Source organism: Typopeltis vanoorti, chromosome 20 (genome assembly GCF_054136105.1).
Source record: "Typopeltis vanoorti isolate ZY-2024b chromosome 20, IOZ_Tvanoo_1.0, whole genome shotgun sequence".
Taxonomy (NCBI): Eukaryota; Metazoa; Arthropoda; class Arachnida; order Uropygi; family Thelyphonidae; genus Typopeltis; species Typopeltis vanoorti.
Window position 1 is genome coordinate 94,993,748 of NC_143568.1, and position 26,041 is coordinate 95,019,788.

Below are 26,041 nucleotides of genomic sequence, written 5' to 3' on the forward strand. Positions count from 1 at the left end.
TAATAAAACTAATTACATTTCATAACAGATCTGTGTCATATCAAATAAGCTGTGCTTATTGTTGTTTATTTTTTAACGGTATATATTAGAACACAGAAACTAAGTAAATAATTAATTTATTAACTTATTGCTGATATTTCGCTGGTGTTATAACCAGCATCTTCAGAGCATCTTCAGTTTGTCACAATACACGAGACTATAACAACATGGTGTAATCAACGGACTAGTTAAACAAAATTGTAGCAGCAACACAAAGACTAGAGTCCTGATTTTTGGCGCCCTCTTTCTGAAAAAAAAAAAAAAAAACCCTATAGCTATCACATAAGACTAGAGTCCTAAAAAAAAAAAAAAAACTAGTTTTTTTCTTAAGATGACTGTCTCCCAGATCTTAGGCAAGTTAATACAGCCATATTTGTTGAGATTTGGAGTGTGTTTCAGGGCTTCTGTCGTCTCCAAGAACAATCTCTCCGATTTGTAAGAGCTTCTGTGTAGTACTTTTGTGTTTTTCCAGTTGATCCTGTGTGCAGGGATATCGAGAGCATGGTCTGCTAGGCCCGACTTGCCTTAGTGATAATTCCGGACGTATCTTTTGTGTTTGCTGATGCGGATGTTCATAGTTCTTCCTGTTTAACCGTAGTAGGCTTGATTACATGAGCAGGGCACTTGGTAGACTCCTGGATGTGATAAAGGGGGAATGCTGTCCTTGGGTGAGAGGATAAGGGTTGCTAATTTGCTACATGGTCTGAATGTAGTGCGTGTTTATTAAGAATTCTTGAATTCTTATCGGATGTGCCTTTAATGTATGGGATGGTGACTGTTTTATTGTAGTTCTCTGTGGTGGATGGTGGGAGGGGTTTCTTAGGAGCATTTAATATTTTGTTTATCTTGTGTGGATTATAGCCATTGGCCAAGAAGGTGTGGCGTAAGTGAGCCAGTTCAGCAGCAAGAGCATTGTCATTGGAACAGATTGCTCTCGCTCTATGGGTTAGCGTTTTTAAAATGCCATATTGTTGAGAAGGATGATGGTGTGATTGTTTGTGTATCTCCGTGTATGTGTGGGTTTTCTAAAAACTGAAAATGATAAGGAACCATCTGGAAGACGTGTGATAAGTGTATCCAGGAAGGGCAGACAGTTATTAGCTTCCAGTTCCATTGTAAAGTGGATAGTAATAACTGTCTGCCCTTCCTGGATACACTTATCACACGTCTTCCAGATAGTTCCTTATCATTTTCAGTTTTTAGAAAACCCACACATACAGGGAGATACTTATACAAACAATCACACCATCATCCTTCTCAACAATATGGCATTTTAAAAACGCTAACTCATAGAGTGAGAGCAATCTGTTCCAATGACAATGCTCTTGATGCTGAACTGGCTCACTTACGCCACACCTTCTTGGCCAATGGCTATAATCCATTTAGTTTTTTCCTCGCCAATTTCAATGCTAATAAAACCCAGTTCTGTCTTATCTCTCATAAAAAAGCACCATTTTTTTTTCCAGTATTATTTTTGACAACACCCAAATATCCAAACAATCTGAGATTTCTCTTCTTGGAATTACCCTGACACCAAGCCTCTCCTGGCATATACACATCACAACCATTACATCAGCTTCTAAAAAACTAGGATTTCTCTTTCACTCAAGTTACTTCACTCCTGAACAGCTATTAACTTTATACAAATCACAAATCCACTCACCTATTGAATACTGCTCACGTTTAGGGTGGGGCTCCTAAAAGCTCACTCAAAATGCAAAAATTCCTCAATACAGAGGAGAGCAATTAGATTGATGAATGATCCATCTCTTACCAACTCATTCTCCCCACTTTCACACAGACGTTTGGACTCTGAAATAGCATCAATAATTCTCCCACCAAGTACCAAGCCTATTGGAATATGTACAGCTCCCCCCAACTTCCTTTCACAGTACACCTTGAAACCCACAGAACAAGTTTCTTTTCTTCCTTCATTCCTGCTACATCTGTACTGTGGAATAGTCTTCTCCCTGTTGTGTTTCCCAAGGAATACAAGATACAGTCTTTTAAATCAAGTGTAAATAAGTTCTTCCTTTCCCATCCCACTACCCATATACAGTTTGGTTGATTAACCAACCTCTTGTGTATAGGCTCGACATAAAATAATATGATAGGAGAATGGCACTGCAATCCTAGGAGGATCCCAAGGCTACCATCAGTTTTTCAGAAGAAGACTCATGCAGGCCGTTATAACCATGCTTAATCTCATCATCATAATACTAGTCAAGTCTGGAACTATTAAATCATTAGTACATTGTGCCCGTACTTAAATTCTTCAGAGGAACTGTTGCAGAAAGAATTTCAACTTATTAAAAGAGCTTTTAACAGTTATGGTATCTCTGCCTCTTCAAATACAGAAGAAATAACTTGCATTCTTATCCCTGATTGCATGGCATTAGTGAACATAGTGAAAGTTTTAAAACTGAATGTTTTTTTTTGTTGTTGTTGTCTTTCACCCCATCAGAAAAATCTCCACCCTTTCTTGCTTCTGCTAAGGACAAGCTTCCACCTCTCAATTTTCCAGGTATCTACTAGATTCCTTGCTCTTGCAGGTTATTTTATTTCAGATAAACATGATGATCTGTTGTTATTCAGCTGAGCGAACACAAGTCTTATATTAAATACCATGAGCCTGAACCATCTGAACTTGTGGAGCATGCTATCAACACTAAATGTAGAATTCATTGGAACAAGATAAGTTCATCGTAAATGTTGTTTTCTCATAGAATGGCTTCATTAAGAAACATGTGAAACTTTATTTCATTGTCCTAACTTAAAGAGATCCAATGGTCTACATCTATTCCCTTTGTGAGAGATAGTACTTTTTGAATCAGCTAATCTTTCCTAACTTTATTTTGTCTAAGTATATATAATTTTTTTTTTTTTTTAATTTTTAATAAGTTAGGAAATTATTGACCTTTTATAGTTATCTTACATTAGCTACTTAGGTGGTGCTCTTTAGAATTGTGTGTTAATGTTTAATTGCCACTCTGTGATCTTGTACTGACCATGTCTATGATATTTTATGTGAGTTTTGCTCCCATTTTATAATTTCTTTTCAATATGCCAGCTGATAGTATATCATTATTGAAACAAATGCCAATATCAAACTATAGGTCTGTTTGTATTTCTCCTGTAGTTAAGATTTTGGAGAAATTGGTAAGAACGTTTATACAGAATTGGGCAGCTGAGGGTATTGTTATTTATGCAGGCCATCATGGATTTTCTTAAAGGGCACTCCTGTTTTAGTAATCTTGTTACCTCTTACAATAGAAAAACAAGAGCAGTGGATAAGGGTCAGGCACACAATCATTTTTCTGGATTTTTTTACAAGGCTTTTGAAAGGGTGTTGTCACATGACAAATTATTTTTAAGTTGTTTTATATGGGTTTGGATATCAGGTTATTGGATTGATGAGTACCTCTCTGATATTTATCAGACAGTTGTATATGAGGGAGCAGTATCAGGGTGTAGGAAGGTTGTAAGTTCCACAGGGTTCAGTCCTGGGACCATTACTGTTCAATCTTTATGCTAATGATATTGTCGCAGGACCACAGGGAGATGTTCAGTTGTTTGCAGATGATGATGCATGGGTGGGTCATTAGTAATAGTGCTGATATCTTGACTCTTCAATAGGATTTGAATAAGCTGGAAGGGTGGGCAAATGAATGAGTTCATCAGTTCATACTCACTTGTTGGAGTTATACTTGAAGAAATGAGAGATCTTGGGGTGATTGTGGATAGAGATTTGCAAAGTTGTGAAAAATTGCTGCAATGTTGAGGAGAACATTGACCATGAGAGAGAGTGTGCTGGTCCCATGGTATAAAACTTTGATCAGACTGCATCATCTGGATTTCTGTGCTCAGATCTAGTCACTGGGATTTAAAGGTGATGAAGTAACCTTGAAGAAGGCAGAGATGGGTAACAAAAATTATATGAGGACTGTACAATGTTGATTAGGAGGATGGACTAAGGTCATCCTCCGAATCATGAGTCATGCTGTGACTGCAGAGTTTGGTGGATAGAAGGCAAAGGGGGGGGGAATATGATTGAGACATTTAAGCTGTTGAAAGATCATTATTGTATTAATATTGAGAAGATTTTTCATATGGTAGAACAAGGGAAAGGAGCAAGGACAAGGGCCATCCCTGGAAGTTGCAAAATATGGTGAGTAAAAGGATAAGTAGGTTTTTTGCATGGCAAGTGGTAGCATGGAATGTATTGCTTGCAAGGGTGGTGAATGTGTAAACTGGATAAGTTTAAGGAGTGGTGTATACTTTGTGTTGACTAGTGTTCACCTCTCGTGATGAGTCTTGTGACTCCACAAATGTCAGGAAAATAATAATAATAATATTTGAAATGTTGTACTTGTTTTATAGGTTCTCCATTCAGGATGCATTTAATGTTTTAATTCTTCCTACCAATTTCATAATCTGTTTTATTGCTGATTGCCATACCAGATTTATTGCAACTATTATTCAATTTAGTTAGGGAATACTGTCAGCTTTTGCTAGATTTTTTAGGAGTACGTCATCATCTGCATAAAGAGTTTAGTTGAATATCTTCAATTTTGATATCAAGCTTCAATACATTTGATGATCCACAAAGATGAATAACAGTGGAGGATAATGTTGCATCTTTGTCTCACACTTGATTTAGCATCAAACTCTCTTCCTGTATCTTCTTAATTCATACTGTTGATTTAAAATTAAATATGGACTATGTATTGCTCAGTATAATATACTGTTTAGACCAGTGTTTTTAAGTTGCAGGTCCTGGCCAACATTTTTTTTTAAAATGAAATATAATAGAAAATATCGCAATGTATCTCATAGATTTCATAGCTTTACAATGTTCATGATGGAAGGACCTCCCCGTTACATCTTGCATTTCCCTTCGAGACAGGGAACTTGCTTGATTGTCTCTAATCTGTCCCTTCCATGTTGAATTGGCACATTTTTAAAAAAGTTTTAAATATATATGACATGCTAGTTTAAATGTTTTTGATTAAATTTTAATTGTAAAATTTGTGTTGTCTTCATGATAATGTATAGTGTTTGTAGGAGTTTAGTTATTTATCATGAATGCAGAGTTGGGTCATTTTCATTCCAGATGTCTCCAATTTACATTATTGTTGCTACATATGAATAAGCTAGATTGATGGGCAAATGAATGGGGGTGTCGGTTTAATGCAGCAAAATGTAAAGTCTTGGGGTTTGGGAAACATCGATGGGATGCTGCATTCTCTATGGGAAGAGTTATACTGGAAGATGTAGGGGAGAGGCAAAAGATCTGGGGTTGATGATTGATAGAAACCTGAAATTTAGGGGACATATTGCAAAGGTGGTGAAGGTAACACAGAGGATTGCCGCGATTATGAGAAGGACACTGACCTGCAGAGATGAAAGGGTTATCATTCCGTTGTATAAGTCTCTGATCAGACCACACTTTGTTGTTCTCAGATTTGGTCCCCAGGATTTGAAGGGAATAAATTAACTGTGGAAAGGGTACAAAGATGGTTTCAGGACTGTACAATTTTGGTTATGGGGATCAGCTTAGGGAATGTGGACTGCAGAGTTTGGTGGATAGAAGAAGGAGAGGTGATATGATTGAGACTTTTTAAACTGTTGAGAGGTGGTTACAGGGTTGACACTGGGGAGTTCTTTCTCTTGGTTGAACAGCAGGAAGGAGTGATGACAAGAGGCCATCCCTGGAAGTTATGAAAGGAAACTGTGAGCAAGAGGGTGAGGAGTGGTTTCTTTACGTGGTGGGTGGTTGAGCCGTGGAATGCATTGCCTGATGGAGTGGTGAGAGTAAGAACGGTCAACGAGTTTAAGGAGTGGTATGATAGACTTTGTGTTTCTTAAGGGGGACCTCCCCTCGATGAATCTTGACAGACTTTATGTTCTTAGGAAGGACCTCCCAAGATGAGTCTTTTGACCCCATGGAGGCCTGAATAATAATAATAATATAGTAGATAGACTAATTGTGTCCATACTGTATTTAGTGTTGCAATAAACCTATTTGGTTTCTTTGCATTTGAAATATGGTGTCTGTTGGGAAGAGATAATTTATCACTATACAAGGATGTTTTCATTTGTCTTCTTAAATCAGACATAGAGAGCAGAAATCTATATTTCACTGTGCCTATTGCTATCACTTAGCATAAAACTTATGGCAAGTAGATGTATGGCATTGAATAAAATATTTCCAAATTTCTGTTTGGTGTTTATTTTGATTTTTTTCCTATGTTATATTTAAATGTTCATAAAATTCATGTTTGATATTAAATTTGTTACATTTTTCTTTTTATTTTATTTTATTATGTGTGTTTTGGGAAGCTTTTTTTTTTTTCTTCCAGTTTTATTTTGCGTTTTCCTCCCACTAGGTAATTTATTCCTACATGCTCCATTGCATACAATGCTTGTATTATGAGTACTGATTAGCATTTGTATTTATATTTTTGTATCAGTTTTTGTATTTATATTTTTATATATACATATATTAACACTATATAATTCACACAATATCAGTAATTATGTTAGATTACAAGGACTGGAAGTTGATCTTATTGGCAAATTTAATTAATTCTGAGTAATACTTTTCAATAAGTCTCTGTTTTTGACACTGGCCACTTGTCTCCGAAAGTGATGACGTGTTGTATTAGGGGCATCCGGATGGAGTCCAATAGCTAGCAGTCGTAAAGTATGTGGTCAACAGATGATGGTGATTCTAGGATATGGAATCTGTGTAAGTAGTGTCTTAGTTTTCCATGTCCCATTAGTAGCATGGTTAAACCTGGAGAAATTACATGTTTTTTCAGCCAGAGTCTGCTTCTGATGCTTGGCAAAAATTCTTTTGTTGTTGATCCATTTTTTGATGTTTTCCATTCTTCTTCCCACATGTCTAGGCTTTTCTCTTCTGCAAGTGTTTTTATAGCAGATTTCGAGTACTTTTGGTAACTTGTTTCTAGCTGCTTCTTTAGCCACTTGATCTGCTCTCTAATTTCCTGCTACCTTAGTATGCGTGTTCACCCAGCAGAACTTGATTTCTCATCCCTCTGGAGTGAGCTTCCGAACCAGATTTCTTGTCTGTTCTATTAATGCTATATGGTTGTTCTGGTTTTATATGTCATTTATAGTGCTTCTACAATTGTTGCCGTCTTTTGATGAGAGGTGGTGAGTTCTAATTCCCGAAGATATGTAAGTGACTGAACTATACCAAGTTGTTCTGCTTGGTTGTTGGAGCAGAGAGGATGCAGTCTAGAACAGCATTCTTGTATAATGTTGTATGCAATGAAAGAACAACCGACGTTCCTTTCGGTTTTGCTTCTGTCAGTGTAAATTTGGAAATTGTTGCTTTCAGAGCTTTCCTTCTCTTTGTATTGTCTCTTTGCTGGGTGAGGCCACCTACTGTAGTGAAGCGGATGTTCATAGCAATTTGGATTGATGTTGTAACTTTCATTATATCTTCCGGAAGTGACGTCATATATAAGAGATAATTCTTGTATTTTCAGGCAGATTGGTGTTAGAGTATGTTTCCAGGCAGGTGCAGCATAAGATATCAGTGGTAGTATAGCTCCAATATATATAATGTTTTCAGCACTTGTTGGCCTGATCCTCACTTAATCCTTCTTTTTTTGGCAACATATGAGATGTGCTTATTGAAGCTAAATGTTTCATATATTGCTACTCCTAGGTATCTTAACTCACTTGCTACCTCTAGAGCTTCTCTGCTTAGGAAGACTGTTACAGGTGGTTGTTTTGATTTTTTTGTGAGATATGGAGCACTTTAGACTTTGCCATTGAATGTAACTTTCTTCTCGCATGCCCACTCTGCAATTGTGTGTTTCTGTGTGTTGCATTTCTTCTCAGTGTAGAGGACTGACACTGGAGGTATGGCAACACCATGGCAACTTGGTGAAAGGTGGGGTAAGCTACATGCTTTTTGTTGCCTTCCAAAAATCCATTTATATGTTGGAGCTGATGGGTATCAGATATTAAATTGATTTTTCAAAGGTGGCAAAGTTCTTGGGGCTTGCTCCACCCTTGCTGTGGGTTGCTTGGTACTGTACAAACTTCATCCCCTTGGGATATCATTGAGCACTTTGTCGAGAAGTAAAATATACTTTTTTTTATTATGTGTTTTGGTCAGAAATATTTGAAAAACACTGATTTAGACCATATAATCACCATTCCTTTCCCAGATCTCATCATCATCAATTTCTTGATATGTACCCCCAAGGGGTGTTCAGGTTACTATGACATTTAAGTTTACATTATTATTAATCTCCTATCAACAGTTTACCTCCAAATCAATATGTTACTTGTGAGCACTCCAATATGGCCAAATCTAACATTTCATGCTTGTAAGCACGTCTAACCGATTCAATCCATCCATCTAGACCTTGGTCTTCCTCTGGGTCTCTTTACTGCTATCTTCGAATCAAACGCCTCTTTTGCTAACCTTCCTGCACCGATTCTATTTAAGTGGCCATACAATCTTAGATTAGCTCTGCTAACACATTCTTGAATGTTAATAATGTCAAGTTCCTTTCTAATATCTTCATTTTTAATGTGATTCTGCCATTGATGCCATCTGTTCATTCCCCTAATTTTTCTCAGAATCCTCGTATCTGTGGTCTCGAGTTTTTGATCAAGTGTTTTATTTCTAACCCAACTCTTAGATCCATAACTTAAAACTGGTTTAAACACTGTCTTGTATACTACTAGTTGGTGTTTTTGCTAATTTCTCTCTTATTCCATATAAATTTATTCAGCTGGCTACCCACCATACCAGCTTTGCTTATTTTGTTGTCTATTTCCAGATTTAATCTGCCATCTTCACTAAAAAACTGCCTAAATAGCTGGTACAGTTTAGTAAGTGACTCCTGGAGACTTGCACTGGTTGTGTTTAGGAGTATAGCATCATCTGCATAAAGCAAAGAGCTAAGGTTTCTATAATTCTAATATAATGCTCGATGCCACTTTCTTTCATAATGTAATCCATATAGATGATGAATAAGAGTGGACTCATAATAATGTGTATCCTTCCTTGTCTTATCTCTGATTTTACATCAAACCATCTTCCTGTATTTCCTTCAATTTTAACTGCTGACTGACCACTTAAATATAGACTATATATTGCTCTGTATAATGTTCCATTCACCCCATATAATAGTAATGTCTGAAAAGCCTTTTCCAGATCTACAGAACTTAGTACAGACAGATCCTTGTCATATTCCCATGACAACTATTTGTCTTAAAGTGAAAATCTTATCTTGACAACTTCTATTTGGCCTGAATGCAGCTTGTTCTTCTCCAAGTTTCTCTTCTGCAATCTTTCTCAACCTCTTTTCAAGTATGCTTGCAAAAATATTATCTGGAACACTTAGTGGAGAAATTCCTCTGTAATTCTTACATTCAGTTTTATTCCCTTTTTATAGATGGGTACTATAATTCCCAGATCTATAAAACTCAAATACAGATCCTTGTTATATTCCCATGATTTTTCAACTATTTGTCTTAGTGAAAATCTGAAACTGATAACCTCTATTGTCCTTGTTTCTCTCCTGGTTTCCTTTCCATAATTTTTCTTAGTTTCTTCTCAAGTATGCTTTCGTAAATAATCTTGCCTGGAATACTCATTAAGGTAATTCCTCCATAATTCTTGCATTTAGTTATATTTCACTTTTGACATATGCATTATGAGAACTCTACCCCAGTCATCTGGAATTTAACCCTATGAACAGGCCATATGAATTGTGCAGTATAGCCACTGTAAAACTTTTATACCTCCATATGTGAGCATTTCTAATCAAATATTATCTACTCCAGCACTTGTCTGCAATTCAGGTTTTTGAAGGCCTTTTCTGTTTCATGTATTGATATGCATTCATGATTGCAATCACCTTGATTATTTTCCACTATTATTCTGTCACTTCTTGTTTTATCAGTAATCTTGAAACTGATTAAACCAGATATCTAGAATGTCTTCATTTTCAGTTTTCATGTGATCTTTATCATCTCACGTTTTTTTTACATGCTCTTCCCTCCATTTCTAAGCTACTTTGATGGTCTATATTTATCGTCTGTATTTTTATCTGAGTCTGCCTATGAGTTTTGTTTAACTGCTTTTACATGTTGTTTCTTTGCTTATTTACATATTTTACTGTAACTCTCAGAACACATGCAGATTTTCTTGCTAAGCACTTTCGATATGCTTTTTCTTCTTTACCATGACTGAGTCTGCAATGATGTTCTGGTTTTTCTATCCTTGTAGACAACTTTACTATATGCTTCTGTAGTTATTGGTGTTAGAATTAGTTACTGTTTTCTTCAGAGTTTGCCAGCGAGTCTTCAAGGTTTCATACTTGTCTTCAAACCCTCATTTTTTTTTCTTGAATAGTATTTGTGTATTAGGGCTAAAATGGCCTCGCCTACTCCCTATATACGGGAATAAAAAAAGGCGTTAGCTGTTTTTTTTTTTTTTTTTTTTTTTAGTATTTGTGTATTCGAGTTTACAGTTCGTTTCTGAAAGCAGCTAGACTTTGATTCTTTTTTAAAGCTTTTTTTTTACACACTTTATTTTCAATATGATAATTTTATCCCACTCAAAATTAAATGGTGATAATTTCTAATTCAAATTCCCTCTATAGTATTGTGTCCTGAATCAGTCAAAAGGTATACTATACAATAACATAATCAATAAGATGTTTCTTATTTCTTGTGTCTTCTCTCTGTATACATTTCTTCACATGTTTATGCTGGACATGGTATTAGTAATGACTAGTGCATGCCCTGAACAGAAGTACACAGGTGCTTACCGTTATTATTAGCTTTGCTTTTTTTCTCTATATTTTCTTAAAACATTTTTGTATCTCTGCTGTTAAGATCTCCAAGAACCAACCCTTTCTTTTTATCAGCTACCTTCTCTGATGACTTCCTCATCGGAGAATTTATTATCATCATTCAGGCCTCCATGGAGTCAAAAGACTCATCGTGGGAAGTCCTTCCTAAGAAACACAAAGTCTATCATACCACTACTTGAACTCGTTGACCGTTCTCGCTCTCACCACTCCATCAGGCAATGCATTCCATGGTTTAACCACCCTCCATGCAAAGAAACCACTCCTCACCCTCTTGCTCACAGTTTCCTTTCGTAACTTCCAGGGATGGCCTCTTGTCATCACTCCTTCCCGCTGTTCAACCAAGCGAAAGAACTCCCCTGTAACCACCTCTCAACAGTTTAAAAGTCTCGATCATATCACCTCTCCTTCTATCCACCAAACTCTGCAGTCCACATTCCTTCAGCCGATCCTCATAACTATCATTGTACAGTCCTGAAACCATCTTTGTTATCTGCCTTTGTATCCTTTCCACAGTTAATTTAACCCCTTCAAATCCTGGGGACCAAATCTGAGAACAATAGTTCAAGTGTGCTCTGATCAGGGTCTTATACAACGGAATGATAACTGTTTTATCTCTGCAGGTCAGTGTCCTTCTCATTATTGCAGCAATCCTCTGTGTTACCTTCACCACCTTTGCAATTTGTCCCCTAAATTTTAGGTTTCTATCAATCATCAACCCCAGATCTCGTCTCCCCTACTTCCTCCAGTATAACTCCTCCCATAGAGTATGCAGTGTCCCATCGATGTTTCCCAAACCTCAAGACTTTACATTTTGCTGCATTAAACCGACACCCTCCATTCGTTTGCCCATCTATCTAGCTTATTCAAATCCTCTTGCAGGGCTGCCGCATCTGCACTATTATTAATAATCCTTCCCAGCTTCGCATCCCCTTACAATTCACTGACAATGTCATTGATATAATGGTTAAACCATATAGGGCTAGAGCAAAAGTTTAGGGCAAAATTCCTCCACTTTTTCCTTAATAGAACCTTCTGTTGTGAACCATGGGCACAAGTAGGTGTCACTATTCATTTCCTTATTTTAATATTTACCTACATCACTCTGCTTGTTAATAATTATTATTTTCCTAATCCCCATGGAGTCACGAGACTCATTACAGGAGGTGAACACAGTCTATACTACTAATCCTTGAAATTATCCACAGTCTGCGTGTTCACCCACCCTTTCAGGCAATGCATTCCATTCTCCTACAACTCTCCATGTAAAAAAACTTACCTTACCCTTTTACTCACCACCTCCAGTTGCAACTTCTAGAGATGGCCTCTTGTTTTTGTTCCTTTTCCTCGTTCTACCATACAAAAAATCTCTTCAGTGTTTATATGATAATAACCCTTCAACATTTTATTTCATTTTCTAAAACTTTGCACTGAAATGCAGCACAACATACTATGGTCTACCAGAGCAAAGGCCGAAGCCAATATACATCAATATACCTGCCCTTCAAATATACCAGCCTGTCTCTATCCAGGAGATCAAAGCAGCTCTTCCATCCAATTTCTCTGCCTCTGGACCTGATGGCTTTCCTGCAGCTAGGCTTCGGAAGGTGCCATTGAAGATTCTTCAAGCCTTATTAGACATTCTCCTTTCCAGTAAAACAATACCACCATACCTACGTGCTTCAAGAACTATCTTCATTCTGAAGAAAGAAACTGATTCCCGACGCCACATTAAGCCTCTATATATGGCATCGTTGGACCTCCAAAAAGCCTTTGATAGCATCTCCCTTCCTGCTCTCCTTTGAGCGCTGTCTATTGCTGGATGTCCAGAACCCTTTCTTTCCTATGTTATGGAGCTATACTTGGGTAGCTCCATCACTATCAGTACAGGGTCCCGTGCAACTTCTATTTCCGCATTGTAGGGTGTTTGCCAGGGTGATCCTTTATCTCCCCATTTCTTTAACTGCCTCATAGACAAGTTTCTTCACTCTCTTCCTAGCCATATAGGCTACTCTCTAGGCGCTTTTTCCTTTAATGCTTTGGCCTTTGCAGACAATCTCATTCTTGTAGCCTCTTCTAAGGTAGGTTTGCAGGAACTCCTTGACCGAGCAGTTGACGTTTTCTCTATTCGAGGCCTTTCTATTAATGTAGAGAAGTCCTGCTCTTTAGCTCTTGTCCCCTGTGGTCATGACAAGAAGCTTAAGGTCGAGACTATAGAGTTTTCCCTGCATGGGAGGCCGTTGCATGCTTTCACCATCCTGGAAGAGTGGAGATACCTCGGTATCATGTTCACCTCAAAGGTAAGGTCTTGTGTCCTTTCTATCCTAGAAGCTGGGATCACTTCTTTCAGGAAAGCTACTCTCAAGCCCCAGCAAAGACTGTTTCTCCTTTCCCACTATCTCCTACCTCTCTTTTACCACAAGTTGGTGCTAGGTAGGACATATATCTCGGTACTGTCCCGAATTGACAGGGCTATCTGTTCAGCTGTGAGAACATGGCTCTGACTGCCGCCTGACACCCCTACTGCATATTTCCACGCAAGGGTGAAGGACAGTGAGCTCAGGGTTCCATCACTTAGATGGCTAATCCCACGCCTGCGGCTGTCCAGAATTGCGAACTTAGAACTATCTTCTTCCCCTATCTGCAGAGAGGCTTTCTATAGCCCATTAATACAGGCTAAAGGCTGGTCCCATTATCAAGGTACCTTAATTGAATCAGCAACTGCATAACACAAGAGATGGGCATCCCTGTTGCACTATTCTGTAGATGATGCAACTTTAAAAGAGTCATATCTGGTGCCTCTCCGGCACGATTGGGTAAGGGATGGCACCAGACTCCTCCCTGGGTTCGAGTATATTGATCTCATCAGGATGAGGATCAATGCCCTGCCCGCACAGCTCGATGGGCTAGTAACGACTCAAACTAGGGCTGGCTGCCACTACAGTGAGACATTGTCTCATATAGCCCAATGTTGCTTCCACACCCATGGGGTCCACGTGCGGAGGTATGACGCAGTGGTCTCCATTCTGAACAACTGCTTTAAGAACAAAGGTTGGGAAACCGTGGTGGAACCACATTATAGGACCTCCATCGGTTTGCGTAAGCCAGACTTAGTGATTAAAAGAAATGGTAATGTTTGGGTAGTTGATGCTCAGGTGGTGGGACTGGGTGCACATTTGCCTATAGCCATAATAATAAGGTAAACTATTAGAGAATATTAGAGGTAAACTATTAAAGAATAACCAAGATCTAATTAGTAAGATACAGGAGGAGCATGGGGAAACTCCAAGGTTTACTAGCACCACCATCTCTTTACATGCCGTATGTAGTGCAGATAGCTATAAGGACTTAAAACAGCTTGGGCTTGCGCAGAAGGATATAAAAGTTCTTTCCTTGAGGGCCCTACAAGGCACACTGGTGGCATGGTGTTGCTACCAGAGAATGACTACAATGATAACTAGAACAGGCATAGGGCAAAACACTTGTAAAGGCTTAGGCCTATATCAAGTCTGGACGAGATGTAAGGGTAGTACTGCTCATAACCACTACAAAGATTAATAATAATTATTATTTATACAGCTATTTTTGCCTGTTTATTATTAATAATAATAATAAAAATAATAAAATAACAGGTGGTGTACTACAAGGATCAGTGCTTGGTCCACTGTTATTCAATCTATACATTAATGATATTGGGAAGGATTTGACATGACATACAGCTATTTGTTGATGATGCAAAGATAGGTAGGATAATCAGGAATGCTGCTGATATGCAGTACTTGCAGAATAACTTGAATAGGCTGGAATTGTGGGCATGGGAAAATGGATGTCAGTTCAATGTCAGTAAATGTAAAGTCATGCACTTTATCATGATTAGATATCTAATGTCATATTATATTAGTGGGATTATGCTTGAAGAAACTGATGAGGCTATGGATCCTTGAGTGTTAGTAGAAGAAGTTGAAGTTCAGGGGCCATGTAACAAAGATTGCAAATACAACTCAAAAGGCAATGCTGAAACAAATGTTCACATGTAAAGATAAGGATGTCATTTTGCCTCTTTACAGTACATCGATAAGACCTCACTTGGACTACTGTGCGCCGGTCTGGTCTACTGGTTTCCATTGTGATTCTGATATATTGGAGAGAGAGTGCAGAGGAGAGTGTTAAAAATGATATCAGGATTATGGAATACTGATTATGAAGACAGATAGGGAATTTGTAGACTGCAGACACTAGCAAACAGGAGAAAGAGAGGTAATATGATTGTGACTTACAAACTTCTGAAAGGGTCATACAGGATTTCATTTGATGAAATTTTTCAATTTATTGAAAAATATTCTTGGAAGCTGAGAATTAATGCTGCTAAGAAGGGGGTGAGGGCTAGATTTTTCCAATCACAACCTCCAATGGCAATCCATTCCAATCACGCACCATTCTCTCAGGGGCTCACTTTAGTGAGTACGGGTGTGGTACCTGATGCTGGACCATGCCTTACTTCATGTAATATAAATCTGTTATATTATCTGTAGACTGATCCCTCCTCTTCCTCCCTTGCTTCTTTCTTTCTTCTCTTCTTGCTCCTTCTCCCGAATGCTATTAGAGTATATTCGAGGGGAATCCTTCCTATCTTTCTATGTCATTTCGTCTTGTGCTAACAGGACATTATCAAACACTGTAACATGATCAGGCCATGAAAAAATGTTCATACTGCATCGTCCGTCGCGCGACTTACCAAGGGACGCGTTCGGGTTTTAGGCAGAGGGACCCGTTCGAAAAATATGTTACAGTTTCCCTTAGACACCACTCCTCAGCACTCTGCTAGAGGAAACCTCATCAATGGGCCCACTACCCATTTGGGGAGGTGTTTAGGGGCAGTGCAAAGAAATGGTTCTGCAAATGGATGGAAATGACAACGATACCAGACTATGACTTTAGGCAACTGGAACATCTTCTCTCTGACAGGGAAGGAGTTGGAACTGGTTGAGGAAGCCAAGCGCTACCGGCTAGACTTAGTCGGGCTTTCTTCAACCAAGAGGAGAGGCTCTGGAACTGTCGACCTGGATAAGGGGTGGAAGCTCTACTACTCTGGCGTGAGCCCGACAATGTCTGCTCATGCAGGTGTGGGGATACTCACAAGCCCTCAGCTGTCAGACTGTGTTGCTGAGTGGATTCCATTCAGATGAAAAACCATGATTTGGCTGTGGTGCAAGCGTATGCACCTAATCTGGAGTCAGAATACTCTGTCTTCCTAGAAGAAGTGGATGCTGCTTTTGACAGGGTGGCAGACATGGAATCAGTCCTGCTAATGGGTGACTTCAATGCACATGTTGGAACAGATGACCAGACATGGAGGGGTGTGGTTGGGAGGAACAGTGCCCCTGACCTTAACACGGATGGGTTGAAATTATTGGACTTCTGCTGTACTAACAGCTTGTCCATAATGAATACCTTCTTCCAGCACCGAGAAGTTCATAAATATACGTGGTACAGGGATACACTAGAACAAAGGTCTTTGATTGACTTCTTTATAGTCTCAGCAGACCTATTTTCCTCAGTGTTGGACGTTTGTGTGAGAAGAGGGGCAGAACTGTCAACTGACCACCACCTTATTGTGTGCACTCTATGGCTTCAGAAACCAGATGCTACCATTGACGCTGGTAGGCCTAAGCAGTTTTACCACGTGAAATGAGAGACATTGAAAAATGAGGCTGTGAGGAAGAATTTTGCAGATTACATTTCCTCCAGGTTCAAAGAGATCCCCAAGCATACTGCTGATGTTGAGGAGGAATGGAAGCTGTTCAGAACAGCTGTCACTGCCTCTGCACTCTCATGGTGTGGCAGAAAGCGGCTCGGCATGGCAACGGGCAGTGAGAAAAGGACACCTTGGTGGAACCAAGAAGTCCGAAAAACTGTCCGGGCAAAAAAGGAGTCCTACCTAACATGGCTTAGAGTCAGGTCACCTGAGATGCGTTTGCGCTATGCTGAGGCACGAAAAGCTGCTGCTAAGGCAGTAAAGACAGCAAAGCAGAAGGCTTGGGAATCCTTTGGAGAAAGATTAGACTCATCCTATGCAAATGCAAACAAAGTATTCTGGCAGACCATCCGCCGCCTTCGAGGGAGGAAATCGTGCACAGCAAGGGCAATTAAAGCTCTGATGGTGCACTTTTAACAACCGAGAAGGATACCTCCACAGATGGAGGGAATACTTTGAGAGCCTTCTTAGCCCAGGTGGCCCAGCAGTTGTGGACATCCAAGAGGTGCAGATTGGGACAATGACTAGTCTCACAGCAGAAGAGGTCCATTTAGCAATAAAATCACTAAAATCAGGCAAGGCTGCTGGCGATGATGAAATTCAGCTCGAAATGCTAAAAGCCTTAAATCGAGACGGTGTTTTCTGGCTGACTCGAGTGTGTCAGGCTGCTTGGATATCTGGGCGAGCACCAAAGCAATGGCAGACAGACATAATAATACCAGTCTTTAAGAAGGGAGACCAGAAGGATTGCAGTAACTATCGTGGCATCTCTCTGCTCAGCCTGCCTGGGAAAGTGTATGCTAAGTACTTGGAAAGATGGTGCAGGAGCATAGTTGAGTCAAAGTTCCAGGAAGAACAATGTGGCTTTCGTCCTGGTAGAAGCACAACTGACCAAATCTTCACTTTAAGGCAAGTCGTTGAGAAATCTTGGGAATATGCCAAGAATGTCTACACATTTTGTGGACTTGGAGAAGGCATATGACCGGGTTCCTCGGGATAAGCTTTGGCAAGTAGTACAGGAGTATGGAGTGGATGGTCAACTATTAGCTGCCATCAAGTCCCTGTATGAATGCCCAGAGTTTTGTGTCAGGGTAAACAGCACAAAGTCTGAACCTTTCACGGTCTCCGTTGGCCTCCGCCAAGGGTGTGTTCTGTCACCCCTCCTTTTCTGGATTGGATTGATAGGCACAGCCGAGGCATTGAGTGTGTCAGAATTGGAAAATGTAGCATTGGACATCTGCTTTTTGCAGATGACTTAGTTCTGCTTAGCTCTTCCACAGATGACCTCCAGCAGACCCTGGATAGGTTTGTAGCTGTTTGTGCAGATGCCGGAATGAAGATCAGTGTGGCCAAAACTGAAACATTTGTGGTCTCAAGACAACCATCCCAGTGCACTCTAAATGTAAGTGGAGTCCCATTGAGGCAGGTGGAGAAGTAAATACCTTGGGTCCGTATTCACGAATGATGGAAAATGGGACGTAGAGCTAGATACTCGAATTGGCTTGGCAAGCTCAATATTGCGGGAGCTTGGCCGTTCAGTAGTATTGAAGCAGGGGTTAAGCCAGAAGGCAAAGTTGGCTGTCTTCAATACAGTCTATGTCCCCATCCTCACCTATGGTCATGAGAGTTGGGTAATGACTGAAAGAATGCGGACACGAATCCAAGCGGCTGAAATGAGATTCCTTCGAGGGATTGCGGGGCTGACAAAACTCGACAGAGTTAGAAGCTCTGCAGTTCGGGAAACCCTCAATACTCAACCGCTGCTTCTCTGTGTTGAGAGATCACAGTTACGTTGGTACTGGCACCTGGTCAGAATGCCACAAGAGAGGCTCCCTCAGCAGGCCCTCTTTGCCAAGCCAGAGGGTGGGAGGCCACATGGAAGGCCAAGGACTCGCTGGATAGATTACATCCAAAACCTTGGGTGGACACGTTTGGGAATCCCATCAGAACACCTGAGCTTGGTGGTAGAGGATTGTGACCATTGGAAGTTCCTCTTGCAGCTGTTGCCCCCACAACCCAGTTAGGAAGAGTGGGCCTTGAAGATGTATGTAATGTATTACCTGCTTATAAACCAGACACTGTAGATATCTCAGCATCTGTCATGACTCAAGGAAAATTCACATATTGATAACTTGATGAATTTAATTATTTCTTTCTTCCTCACTGCTAAATATACTAGTTAGAGCATGGGGATCACGTAGAATGCCACCTCACCATTTACCAATTCTCTGATATGCCTCATTACTATAATGAGGCATATCAGAGAATTGGTAAATGGTGAGGTGGCATTCTAACATTTCAATGTTAGAATGCCACCTCATGAATTTTATGTGGGTAAAAATTAAATGTTTAACACAAATAATACTGATTTTTAGAATGAGAAGGCCTGAGCCTTTTGTCTGCTGGACTTCTGCCAGTGTTACTCTCCATCATTCCCATAGGAAAGTGCTCTATTAATAGACATTACTTTCATTGTTGCATTTGTATGTTTTCTTTAGCATTTTATCTGAACATTGACGTCTTTCATTTTTTTTTTTAATCCATTATTCCTTAGATTGCTGCATGCTTTCTGTTTACTTGCACCATTCATTTTTAATTTTTTTTTTGTTTTACCAGCTGATCTCTTAATTTTATCCTGAACTTTCATCAGTCCAAGAATTGAGTTACAATCGTCAACTCCTACCTGACCTCTTTCATTTCACCTCATCTTGTTCCATATCCAATCATGTTATATTTCAGTCTCATCTGTTTCTGGATGAGTCTTTCTTCAATTTCCTTTTAGACTCATGTGCAAATTGTTTCTTTAGAAATTACAGAATTCACTTTGTTTGCAGAAGTGGAAAAGAAATTTATACAAGAATTTTTGTCAGTGTCTGTTTAATTATAATAAGACGTATAACTTTTCTATCTCTCTTCAAACTGGAATATGTAATAATTTTTTTCTCCCCTTTAGGTAACTTTTCCTCTTTAAAGAGTTATCGAGAAGATGGGAGTTGTTCATGCTAAAGATGCTAAAAACATCAGTGGAGTGCAAAATGAGAAGTGGAAACCATTGAATGAAGTAGTTACAAGAGTGGATAAAGTTCATATTGATGGAGTTTGTCGTACCAAAGATGATATACTTGTCAAAGTGGTAAGAGAACTTTTCCAAGCTTATGACTTCGAACAAGTTGTCTTAAAAGCTCAGAATGTTAAGGCACGATTAGAAACACTCAGAGCATTTAAAACTATTGATATTTTGATTGATACTAGTGATGGTCCAGGATCAACACCAGATGGCCTAGAAGTAACATTTCAGGTGAAGGAAAAGCGTCCAGTACTGGGAAACCTTAACACCCTTGTTGGTAATAATGAAGGAAGTTTGCTGTTTGGATTGTCTTTTCCAAATGCATTGGGAAGAGGTGAAAGTTTTCAACTTGAGTATCATCATGGTACAAAACGCTCTTCAGGATTTGGTGCTCTTACCTCAAAGCCTCTTTTTTTTGAATGGACAAAAGCACAGTTTAATGGTATGATATTTGGTAAGGTTGCTGACTTTCCTTGGAGCAAATTTCAAGACATTAGTAGAGGTCTTGTTGCTGAGATTCTGTTTGAATCAGCACCACAAATACATCACACGTTACGGTGGGAAGGAGCTTGGAGAAATCTGAAATGCATTTCATCTCTGACACCTTTTGCCATAAGAGAAGAAGCTGGACATAGTTTAAAATCATCAATAAAACATATAGTGACTGCTGACTCAAGAGACCATTCTGTTCTTCCTTCTGATGGAAGTTTTTTTCAACTTACTCAAGAATTTGCTGGATTAGGTGGCAATGTTAGTTTTTTGAAACATGAAATACATTATCAAATCAATAAGCCTTTACTATATGATATAGTTTTACAAGGGAGCTTTATGACTGGTTTGGTACGCACTATTGGTCAAGATAAATCAGTAAGAATTAACGATAGATTTTTTCTTGGTGGACCTCTTACTTTGAGAGGTTTTTCAATGAATGGTGTTGGGCCACATACCAGTGATTGTGCTTTAGGAGCAGAAGTTTATTGGGCAAGTGCTCTTCATTTATATACTCCACTTCCATTTAGACCATGGAAAGCTGTCCTTGATCGAATATGCCGTACCCATTTATTTATAACTACTGGTAATATTGATAACTTTGCTTTTACTAGTGACTATCATCAAGATTTAATGACACTCTTAACCAACACACGTTGGTCGTTTGGTGGAGGATTAGTTCTGTGTGTAGGTGATATTGCAAGATTTGAATTGAATTATTGTATTCCATTTGTTCATAGAGATGGAGATAGGACAAGTAGAGGTTTACAATTTGGAATAGGCCTGAATTTTCTTTAGAAAAAAAAAAAAGTTTTATAAAAAGTAACTGTTAGAGAATCAGGCTATTTGCATCACTGGTTATATTTTATGGTTTGTAATAGGAACAGTGATCAGAATAGGATAAGTGCTTATATAATTTTTGATGGACAATTAGTTAACGACATTGAAAGAAATGTTTAAATTTCTATACTGATAATGAAATCGTTTTATTTTCTTTTATGTTTTCTCATAGTTATTAAATTACAAGGAACTGCTAGATATCAAGAAATTAACCATTATAGCTGTTATGATTTTTGCATACTATATAGTTAGGAGTAGTAATTATCTGTATTGTAACATGGTGATAGTTGTAAAAATGACTTAAATCTTTAAAAAGACATGATAGAATTGCAATTCTACTGCCTGTGTCATTCAGTCATTGCCATCCTGTAGAATGGAAGAGATATGGGAGGGGGGGGGGTCCAGTGTTTTTAAATATTGGCAATTATTGTTGGTAAGAAAAGTAAAATAATTTTTGCAAAATAGATATGTAAATTTTTACAACTGGACGAGTGTATAAATGAGCTAAATTATAAATAAATGAAGACAGATATGTGTAGATTGCTTTTTTTTGTTCATTCCCTACCTAGTTAGTATTAAAACTAGGAGATTCAAAACTAGATTTAATATACAATATGAAGATTAACGGTTCATTTATAAAACATTAGGGAAAGCATGAATGCATTTTATCACAAATATCATGTTAGCCATTGTTATTTGCAGTATATAATTTAAATTTACAAATCTTCAAGATGATTTGGATAAGCTTCAGATGCAAAAGATTGGAGATGCAAGTTTTAATGTGGCCAAGCAAAGTTTTGGAATCCACAGATGGGATGCTGCATACCCTGTTGGCAGAACTATACTGGAAGAAATGGAGGCATCAAGGTTAAAGTTCAGGAGACATATTCCAGAGAATTCTGCAATACTGAGGAGGACATTGATCAGGGATCAGAGATAAGGGGAGTAGTGGTTCCATTGTTGAATTTATTTTATTTATTTATTTTTATATTCCAACCCACTAAAAGTTTTGTAAAAACCCATAGCACATTAGTACGATGGGTGGGCTTGAAGGTCTTTTCCCCCCCTTTTTTTTATTTTATATATATATATATATATATATATGTATAGTATTTTTTATTTATTTTTACATTTTTTAGAAACCCTGCGCTAGAGACCAAACATGGAACTTTTTCAAGCCACTTCAAGTCTCTAGTAAACAAAGCGATAGTCTCATTGGACAGTGAAATTCATCTCCTACCTAAGGATAATCATTTGCATCCAAACCTGCAACTGTTGGTTGGAAAGTGGATATGCAACCCAGGCTGGCCAATTTATCACCAAATGGATGTTGGAAAAACTTTTGGAAAGGTAGGGCAAGGAGGTCATCCCTGGAAGTTGATTTAAAATTAATAAATATTAAATAAATATAGTATTAAATAATAAATTGAATGTTGCCATTCAATTTATTATCTGAATTAAATTTTATTTCAAATCACTTAATTTTGACTTTAATTGTAATCATTTTACTGTACCCACCTGAAGGTGGCATTTTGTCATGTGGCTCAGCCTTGTAAATATGATTAACATTCTTTGTTCTAATTTCACTTTGTGATTATGCTGATGACAGTTAGCTTCTGGTTGAAATATTTGCAATAATAAAAATTATTTATTCTTGTGAATACGTGAGCCTAAAACTTTATTATGCCACAAGTTTCATTAAAAACTCATCCAAAATAAATGCTTAATTGAAATAAACATTTTAAAATAACCTTAGAATGAAATATTTCATAATTTAAATATTGTGTCCTTTTATCTCATTTTATTTCCAAATAGCATGTCCTTTTATATTGATTTTCAGCTCCTTAACATATAATATCTAGGCTATTTTTATTGACATGTTGAAAAAAAGCATTGCAACTGTGACTGTCATAGTGCTAAATTATCTTTTAATTATATATGGCAGTTTGCTTGCATTATGAGCATGAAATTAACACAGTAAAATTACTATAGTAATTTTACTGTGTATGCATTGTTATCAAACAATTTATGATTAAAAATTGTTTTCAGTCAGTAGTTTTCATTCAGTCTTTTGTTGTATGTCTTACAGCAAGCACCATCTTGAATAAATATTTGGCTGAATGGTCAATATACGAGGGTGTGCTGAAAAGTGGATAATCACATACCATGAAGGAATTGAGATAGAACCATGTAACTTACCACATTATTCTACATATTCTCCAGGAAGTGTTATACTCTTGACTCTTGTTACAAGAGGCAAGAGTATAACAAGAGTCATGACTCTTATTACAACTGCTGCATCATTTGCAATCCTCTGAGAAAAAACCTTTCCCGTGTTGCACAAATTGGTCTGTTTTTGTTCTAGGTGTTTATCAGAACTTTTCAGCCACTCCCCTCCTTTTTTGAATTTATTCTCGTATACCACTCATACTCATATTGAGGAGAATGAAAGGGAGAACCAGAGGTCATCCCTGGAAACTGTATAAAGAGGGTGTGAGTAGGGGAGTGAGAGGCAGGTTTTTTTCTTGCAGAGTTGTATATGATTGGAATGCCTTGCCTGAGAGTGTGATGTCAGCAAGGAGTTTGAGTGTCTTTAAGACACAGTATGATGAGCTGTGTGTGTGATAAAAGGACCTCCCAGATGAGTCTCTGACTCCATGAGGTCTTGGGGTAATAATAATAATGTTTTAAAGGTTCAGGTTCACTTACTGTGTCATAATCACACAGAATGGCTGAACCAGACAGTACTGTACCATAATTTGCATGTAGATGGTTATAAGAAAGCATTTAATAATAACACAGCATCAGGAAATAGTTTGGTAAGGTTAGTATAAAGCAGCATCTTTCACAGTATCCTTTCATTTTAAAAATTTATATACCTCAGTGCAATTTTTGTTTCTTTTGTGTGACAGACAGTTTCTTTTATCTGTTTGTATGCAATATAATTTTTCTTACTGGACTGATTTAGATTCAAAAATTTGTTGAGCCATTTTAATTTAATAATTTAGACTATTTTCCTTGGCAAATTTAGACAAAATGTTTTGAAGGCACCAAGTATATAATTACTCTGCTTTCGTTGGAAGCAGCTTATGAAATGATTTTTGTTAAAATCTGTTATTATTTCTGTTTTGATTTAAATCAGAGTACATATTTAAATATTATGACTGAATCCAACTTGTAGGGATGAGAATTAGTATTAAAATTATAAGCCTCATGTAAGGGGTGGCAAAACAGCTCTTAATTGTTGCATATGCTTGGATGGTTAAGGAGTGAGAAGTAACTTGCTGATGTTGTTCAGTTACTGTGATGATGACATGGATATTATTATTATTATTATTATTTTGTATTTAATGTATTTAAGTTGTGGATAATTTCCAGCTGGTGTGAGACCACCATCTTATTTGTTGTAATTATCTAACTCTTAGCCCACCATTAATACAAAATGTGCCATAGGTTTCAAACCTTGTAAGAGTGGAATTGGCATGTAAATATGATTCTGGTGGCTATTGAAAAAAGCTTAATGGAGGAAAGAGTACTGTAAAATGAATCAAAGATGATAAAGATTACATGAAAAACTGAAGAAAGGATATCTTAGATGTTTGGAATAATAACTTTGAAAGACTACCAAAACACGCAATAACAGAACAGTAGTAGAAAATTTTCAAGAGGAATGCAAACAAGAGTACATATCAGTACTTGAGGTAGAAAAAGCTTTTAAAAACTTGAAATGTCACTATAGGAAAGTTGAAGAGACTTGGCAGTGCTTTTGGCCAAGTTATCAGTCTCATGGGATTGGTCTAAGGAGAGTAGAAGAACAAAATTGTTCTGTTGTTTAAGGGAGGCTTGAAGACTTATCTTTCTTCTACAGCAAATGATACGATATAATTATATTACTCAAGTTACACTCTTCCTCCCTTTCTAAATAAGTAATGAAGATGCATAGCTTGAGTAGAATGACAAAATAAATTATAATAATCCTTAAATTTATCACAAAGAATGACACAAGATATTCATATCAAAATAAACTAATTTTAAAATCATCTGAAATCAAGAATTGGCTAATCATGTAAGCTTTGATTTAAAAAGGATATTTGTAGAATTATAAAGTAGGTTAATTATAAAGAGAAGACAACTTGAATCAGTGCTTTGTCTTGGGGGGGGGGGGGAGTACAACACGTAAAATTTTGAAACGAGCTGTATAAAGCACTGCTTTATACAGCTCGTTTAAGGGTCAAAGTTCGATAACTGAGAGGAGACTTCCATGTAACCTCTTAAGGAATGCAGAGAACCGACCAGGGATTCTGACCTAACGTTCTCCAATCAACTTCTCGTGGTGCATCCTGTTAGGTTTTACCTGGATGAATGAATGAGGATGAGTTGAAAGTTTGAGATTTAGCCAACCAAATTGTATTGGCTTAAACCATAATGCAAATGGTACAATACGACAGAATTTCATGCTAAGTGGGGTGTCGTCTGGTTAAACAAGGCTCAAGTTGTTTTCATCAGGGAACCAGGCTAACAGCAAAAAGTTTACTACTGGAACAAATCCCAACTCACCATCAGCAGCGTTCAAGATTGATAATTCTTACACCATCAGTGTAAGAATTATCAATAGAAAAGAAATGGAACTAGCAAAAAAATTGGATAAGTACCAGATCAACATAATAGGAGTTACTGAAACACAGAAGACAACAACAGATGAGATCTTTCTAAGCAACAGTTATAAGATGTTATATCCATGGAAAAGGAGTAGCTATAGTATTCAACACTAAATATGAAGATAATCTTCTTGAATTATTATTATTATTATTATTACGGGTATCTCCATGGAGTCAGTAGACTCATCGCGTGAAACCCAAACTAGCAAAACAATATCTGTCATATCTCTTCTTGAATTCATTTACAGACGAAGAGCTCACAACTAAGTCAGGCAATGAATTCCACTCATTCACCACCCTCTAGGCAAAAAACCTTGTTCTGACA

General features: G+C 37.9%; 1 protein-coding gene across 1 annotated transcript in view; it reads left to right on the plus strand.

The window, feature by feature from the left end:
• The window catches only part of LOC150095678 (sorting and assembly machinery component 50 homolog B), a 40,735-nt gene extending 19,139 nt beyond the window's left edge, over positions 1-21,596 (plus strand). Inside the window, exon 2 of the mRNA XM_090410145.1 lies at positions 19,616-21,596. Coding sequence (XP_090266271.1) covers positions 19,649-21,016 — 1,368 coding nt within the window. The 5' untranslated portion in view covers positions 19,616-19,648 and the 3' untranslated portion in view covers positions 21,017-21,596. The remainder of the gene's footprint in view (positions 1-19,615) is intronic.
• Positions 21,597-26,041: the final 4,445 nt, after the last annotated feature.